This window comes from Mesitornis unicolor, unplaced genomic scaffold (assembly GCF_000695765.1).
Source record: "Mesitornis unicolor isolate BGI_N332 unplaced genomic scaffold, ASM69576v1 scaffold12591, whole genome shotgun sequence".
Taxonomy (NCBI): Eukaryota; Metazoa; Chordata; class Aves; order Mesitornithiformes; family Mesitornithidae; genus Mesitornis; species Mesitornis unicolor.
In genome coordinates, this window is record NW_010165893.1 from 7,152 (window position 1) to 13,772 (window position 6,621).

The 6,621-nt window shown below is 38.9% G+C and overlaps 1 protein-coding gene across 1 annotated transcript in view; it reads right to left on the reverse strand.

Moving 5' to 3' along the window:
* The window catches only part of BTNL8 (butyrophilin-like 8), a gene marked incomplete at its 3' end in the record, with an annotated part of 8,453 nt that extends 3,650 nt beyond the window's left edge, over positions 1 to 4,803 (reverse strand). Inside the window, exons 1-4 of the mRNA XM_010194781.1 lie at positions 4,731 to 4,803; positions 3,758 to 4,114; positions 2,208 to 2,492; positions 739 to 765 (exon numbers count right to left, since the gene is read on the reverse strand). Of these exons, the coding sequence (XP_010193083.1) occupies positions 739 to 765; positions 2,208 to 2,492; positions 3,758 to 4,114; positions 4,731 to 4,803 (742 nt within the window). The remainder of the gene's footprint in view (positions 1 to 738; positions 766 to 2,207; positions 2,493 to 3,757; positions 4,115 to 4,730) is intronic.
* Positions 4,804 to 6,621: the final 1,818 nt, after the last annotated feature.

Genomic DNA, 6,621 nt, shown 5'->3' on the forward strand with positions numbered 1-6,621 from the left:
CTTGTTTCTTCAGGTTGGACTGCTTGGATGAGAGAATCGTAGTCAAAGCTATGGGGTGTAATTTAGGCTTAAAACAGCTCAAGGCTTGTTATTTAATTTTATTTTTTTTCTAATAATCTTGGGAATTATTATCAGGTTAAAACAGAGGAGGCGAAAGATCAGAATTACTCTTTAATGCCTTTAAAATACTTTAACTAATTACTTTTTAATTATAAGGCACAACATGAACAGTTGTCACTGAATCCTTTATGCCAATAAGGACTGCTACTTTTCAGATTCACATCCAAGAAATCAAAATGTTCTAGGAAGAGAGTCTTTGGTTTTGTGTTTTCAAGATATCCTTACAGTTTCTAAGGAGAATTTACCTGTTACCATGTTCTTCTTCAATTGCACTGGAAAAAAAAAAGTAGTATTATTTATTTAGTATCTCAAAACAATAAAAAATAAATTATATCAATCAAATGATATGGAAAGCTAGTTGAAAGTTGAACCCATCAGTTCTGTAGAAAAGCTAAGTCATTTTAACAGAAGATTATTTCAATACTAGAAGACCTTAGAAATATCTTGAACAAAATCCGTTTACTGAAGAAGCCCCTCTGTAACCTCACATCTGGAGGAATGCTCTAGGCAAGGAGAACTTCAACATGCAAGTAGATGGGCAGAAAAAACAGTTTGTATTGAATTAATCAGCTAATGTTGACAATTCAGTATATATATATGTGTGTGTACAACACTCACCTGCTTTACGAGATTGTGTAAAACTATCTGAAAAAAAATAAGAAACTTTTTAAAATTTTGTACCTTAAAACAAGTTATATATTGATAATATTAAAGTTTCATTTCAAACTTTCTCATTTTATAATGAGATTTTTTTTTCAAAAATCCAGTATTCTAAAAGCTATAATCAGATTCTTTGCCTGTAAATAACTGTGATCATACAAAATGGCATCCCATAGTAACAACATCCCTCTAAAAGATTCTCTGTGCATTCACACACATGCAGTACCTACCCATACTCTACTTTTAACTATACATCTGTTATTTTTTTCTCTCCCTCTCAATCCCATGTGTTTCTTTCTGAATCTGATGTCAAAATATTATTTAAGTTTTCATTATTATGTTTTGCATTGTAGATGAAAACTTCTGTATCAACTGCTGTTGGTGGAAATACTTACTGTGTAGTTTAAAACCTATAGCAGCAGTAACAGCAATATTAAGAAATAAAATTACAAGGAAGGCTGTCATCCAAGGTGCAGAGGAAGGAAAGAAGACATCTGTAAAATATAAAGGGTGTTATTTTCACTGAATGTTTGTGCAAAAATATGACAGGCTCCAGTGGCCAAAGCATATGTGTCTAGTGCCATTTTATTTGCTGTAATGTGCCCTTTACACTCTCCTCCTGCAGGTCTACACAACCCAAAAACATTTATTTACCAAAATTTTAGTCAAGCACTGGAACAGGCAGCCCAGGGAAGTGGTGGACTCATCATCCCTGGTAGTGGTAAAAAAAACATATACATGTGGCACTTTGGGACATGGTTTAGTGGGCCTGGTGGTATTGGGTTGATGGTTGGACTTGAGATCTTAGAGGTCTTTTCCAACCTTAATGATTCTATAATTGAGGGAGATGTGTTAAGCAGCCCATCTCTGAGGCCAGTATTTGCCCAGTTGAAACAAGATGAAGTTTTCGGCAAAGCACAACCATCTTCAGACGTCAAAAAAGAGATCTCCCTCTTCTTCTTTTGAAATAAAATTGCCCACTTTCCAGACTAGGAATCCATCCAGAGGAGGCACATGCTGAAGCTAGGAGTAATCATGGTGGTGTGAGGGAGAGAGGAAGGGATGGGAGCAGATATTCCGCATTGCTTATTGGCATACTCCGGCTGTCTCAGGTCATTGTGTTTGCTCTCTGGACAACATTGTGGGACCTTTGTACTGCCCACTGGCATAATTCCCTCTCCAAACTGGCACAGTGCTCTCAACTGGTGACCAGTGAGATCTCCACATTAGTATTTGTAGCTAAAATGTATCTTGAATGTAACAAGTAATCCAAGACATACATAAGGATGGACTTCTTGTCATGTTATCCACTTAAACACTAGCTTGTGCTTGGGCTGAGTGTCCAGGATCACTCCAGGGTCAATAGAGACAACAGGCAGCAGCCAGCCAACCGGTCCTAACAGAGATTGATCGTGGAGATTACTCACCTGAAATCAGGACTCGGGATTCACACCTGGCATTAAGTAGGTTATTGACTACTCTGCAGGAGACTTCCTTGTCAGATCCCAGTTCAAGATTCATGGAACTTATAACATCAAAAATGCCTGAAGAAGTCCTTATGACTTGGGTGGTAACTTCCTCCTTCCGTGTCTGTCCTTTGCTGTTCAGCCAAACTACTTTGGGCTCTGGAAACCACCCCTGAGACTTACAGGTGAGGCTGATGCCCTGGCCCACAGGACCATCCAGGGAAACTGAAGACTCATCACCTTTAGCTATAGAACCAAACACAAGCAAGATTCAAAAACCAGTAGGCAAGATATTCTCTCACCAAACAGTACTTGGTGGGAAGGTCTTCCTCTGATTATCTATAACACAGTGTGCAAATTCACCAGATTTTAAATTCTAGTTTTCATTAAATTGCTGGTAAATAGCTCTTTCTGTGTTACATTAAAATGGGACATTTGTACGTAGCTTCACTTTCACAGTCCTGATAGAAACAGATCTTTGGACTGATTTTTGTTATTTGAATGAACAACTTGAATTAAAATAATGTAACATTGCACTGGCTGGAAATTTGACTGTTATGGTTTAAGGGTTAACAGCCTGAAAGGGAAGGACTGGTGATGTCTGTAGGACCATGGGGGGTCAGAGATCAGTACTGTTCCCTCCCCTTTCCAGCCACAGTCTATAAAAATATGAGGAGGCCCAAGGTTTTCATGGGCTTTTCCTGGCTTCCTGGGCTGCTTCGTGTCACATCTTGGGACAGCTGGGGCTACCCCCACGTGCTCGACAGCATCCACCACCATCTGCTCCCCAGCACCACTGTGGTCCCTTGTGACGAGTCACAGTGGCCATGAGGCACTGCTTGGACACTTCCACTTGGGACTGCTGGGATCGGGTTTTGTATATAAGTAACTATCCTTTGTCCCTTATTAATTCCCTTTTCCTTTCCCCTGTTGTTTTTCATTAAACTCGTTATAGTCTTAACTTCCAACCTTGTGTGAAGCATCTTCTCTCTATTTCCTTTTTTTTAATCCTTCCCTGGGAGGGTAGGGGACAATAGAGAGAAAATCTTGCTCCCAGGGCTTGCCCTGAGCCTTAAATGGAGATACTGACCATAGAACAAAGTTGGATGACACCATGAATAGATGAAAATTGGAATCCTGAACAGAAAATGAGATGATGTGTAGGGCAAGAGCATGAGAAGTGGGTTGCAGTACCAAATGCAGTTTCAGTCAGGTTTTATTCACTTCTGCAACAACAGGCTTATTTTACCAGAGGATTCATCTCTCTCCTACCTTTAAATGTTTTAAGCTAACATGGTACCTACATTCCCTCTGTAAGAGATGGCAAAAATACATCTATGACTATTCTGAGTCTGCTAGCAACAGAGGTAGCCTAAGCTATAGCAGAGGCTAGTCTTTCATATGGCTAAGAGTTAGTGAGAGGAATTAAACCTATTGGTACCCCATAGACCATTCTGAAGTTGTACAACTGGACTGAGGAAGAAGTAGTAAGTGCCTGCCATTCCACTCACCTGCCACATCCAGGTCAACCACCACTTCATCATACCAGTTCTCAAAAAAGACACTGCAGGTGTATTTCCCTTTGTCTGAGAGCATGACATTTTTCAGGTGAAGGGACACATTTCCCTTAATAAATTCAAAGTGAAAAAAACTTGTCCTGCCCTGGTATGTATTGTCCTCGTGAACTGGATTATGTGTGTTTTTTCCATCAAAAGTGGTCACATCAATTTTTTTGGTGTTTCCAGTAAATATCCACTGAACAGTAAGTCTCTCAGGGATTATCTTAACTTTCAGCTGACAAGGCAGGATGACTTCTTTCCCAACAACTCCAATGACAGGCTTGTCAGGAGGAATAATTTTATACTGGCCTGCAAGAAAATAAAGACATAAATCTCACCTGTTATAGAATCATAGAAGAATTTGGGTTAGAAAAGACCTTTAAAGGTCATCTAGTCCAACCACCCTGCAATGAGCAGGCACATCTTCAACCGGATCAGGTTACTCAGAGCCTCATCCAACATGATCATGAATGTTTCCAGGGATGGGGCATTTATCACTTATCTGGGAAACTTGTGCCAGTGTTTCACCACCATCATAATAAAAAATGTCTTCCTTTTATCTAGTCAGAATCAACTCTTTTATAGTTCAAAACCATTACCCCTTGTCCTATTGAAACAGGCCTTACTAAAAAATTTGTCCCCATTTTTCTTACAAGCCCCCTTTAAGTATTGAAAGGCCACAATAAGGTCTCCCCAGACCCTTCTTTTCTCCAGGCTGGACAACCCTAGCTCTCTCTACCTTTCCTCACATGAGAAGTGTTGCATTCCTCTAATGATGTTGTTGTCTTCCTCCAGACACCCTCCAACAGGTCCATGTCTTTCCTGTATGGAGGACTCCAGAGCTGGACTCTTGATATATCCACTAGCTCTGGAAATTAGATATCTGTTTAAATCAAATTGTGATTAGAATCAAACCAAGATTTACCTGTGACCAAATGAATCGTCTGTAGGAAAATAATGATGTGAAGAGGTGTTGCCTGCTGATATCTGGAACCCATTGTGCTGCAGTATTGTAAGACATCAATAAACAAAACTTCTGGGGCAAATCTTACCAGATTCTTGTAATCTTTTCAAACAGAGAACAAAAAATGGGAAGAGTGAATCAAACTAGAACTGGATGTTTCTTTATAAGGAGTATATGGAGTATAAGTACTGTATGTGAAGGAAAAATCCTCACCTTTGAGTGAAATCAGGAAAATGACAGTATAAGCTGCTTTTAACAGAAGTGAATCAACTAAGCTGTGATTCTAAGAGTTATGCTTGGCCACCAGAGAAAAGAGAGGTATTTTTGAGAGACTTAGAAGGACACTATATTGAATCTTAAGGGCTCTTCACAGGCCTGGTTCCAAAGTTTCCATGACATAGTGTTCAGGAAACTTCTAGCCAGGATAGCAACATTTTTCTAGATGACACGAGGCTGAATCTAAACCCAGTTGGATGTGTCATCTTCAGGCAGGTGAGAGCATGAGGCAGACAGAAGTTTTTAAAAAGCTCAAGTCATTTCCATGTCCTACATGTAGTAGACAGCATCTACTGTGCACTGAGTATGTTGCTTCTCTTACTCATACTTGCTTGGTTAAAACTTCTGTTGTTAGTTGGAGGAAGAAGCTAGGATTTCTAGAAAGGATCTTCAAAAATTCCAGAAGAAAAAAAAATATTTTTACATCATTGCTGTTTTGAATAAAATGCTTACACAGCTCTAACATGAGCAGATGCTCATGCCATTTGAAACCATGGATTAAACTTGGGAAATTCCTGACCTAAGTAACACCCATTGGCTGTCAAGTGATTATTCCAGGTCAGGAAAAGCAGAAGTCGGTGGAATTCACCTGCTGTATATGAGTTAAATAAGTATGTTTGCATACTTAGAAATATATAGGAAAGATGAAGCAACCTATCAATTGCTGTGAAGAAAGTCAGAGGATACACTGGCGTGGAGAGTCTAGGGGTGTAAATTTAGGTACACAGAATCTCATCTAATGTTTCAATAGGTTTTTTAGTATAAAATGTAAGTACTTTCCTCCACCCAGATCTTTTCATGGCATTTCTGAAAAAAATTAGACCAACCTTAACTACTCATATCACTAAACTCAATGGGACTTGCTTCCTTAGAGCCCAGAAGCATTTCTGTCCATATGCAAGGTCTGTAGAACAAGCTCGGTGCTCACTCCCTTGTGAAGGCTAAGCCATGTGCACCTTTGCTTTCCTAATAAAGGAGAAGCACAAAGAAGTCAAGACTCACAAAGTAAGCGAGGGATTGCGACTGTAAAATGCCAAGCTCATTGCTGTAATCTGCACTCATTCACTGCTATTCCTGTTGAAAAATTAACTACTCACCTGAATGCAAAGTGAGTTTTTCCAAGATCTTGAGTGAATGAAGGAAGAATAAAAAACATTAAGAACTGCAGCAAAGCTACAGAGCCTTGTCTGTCCAGTTTTTGATATGTTTCTGTTTTACACTCCTCCAAATAAAGATAAAGGCTCTCAGACACAGGTCAAAAAATATTTTTTTAAAAAAGAAAGACAAAAAATAAATGCCACAGATTTGTGTCACACACTTGCTGGAAGATATAGCAAACATTGCTTCCACATGCATGAATATAAAAATCTTTATCATTTATATTGATTATCTGCAGAATAAATTTATACCGGAGTTATACTTCACTAATTAAGATTGTCTGTGTAGTGGTGTATCTAATAAATCACATTTATATACATCTACCAGACAAAGACATGGCAAGCATATATTTCTGACATCAAATGAGCAAATAAATTTGCTTTCATAAGTGGAAATACGTTTCAGAATCAGCACATTG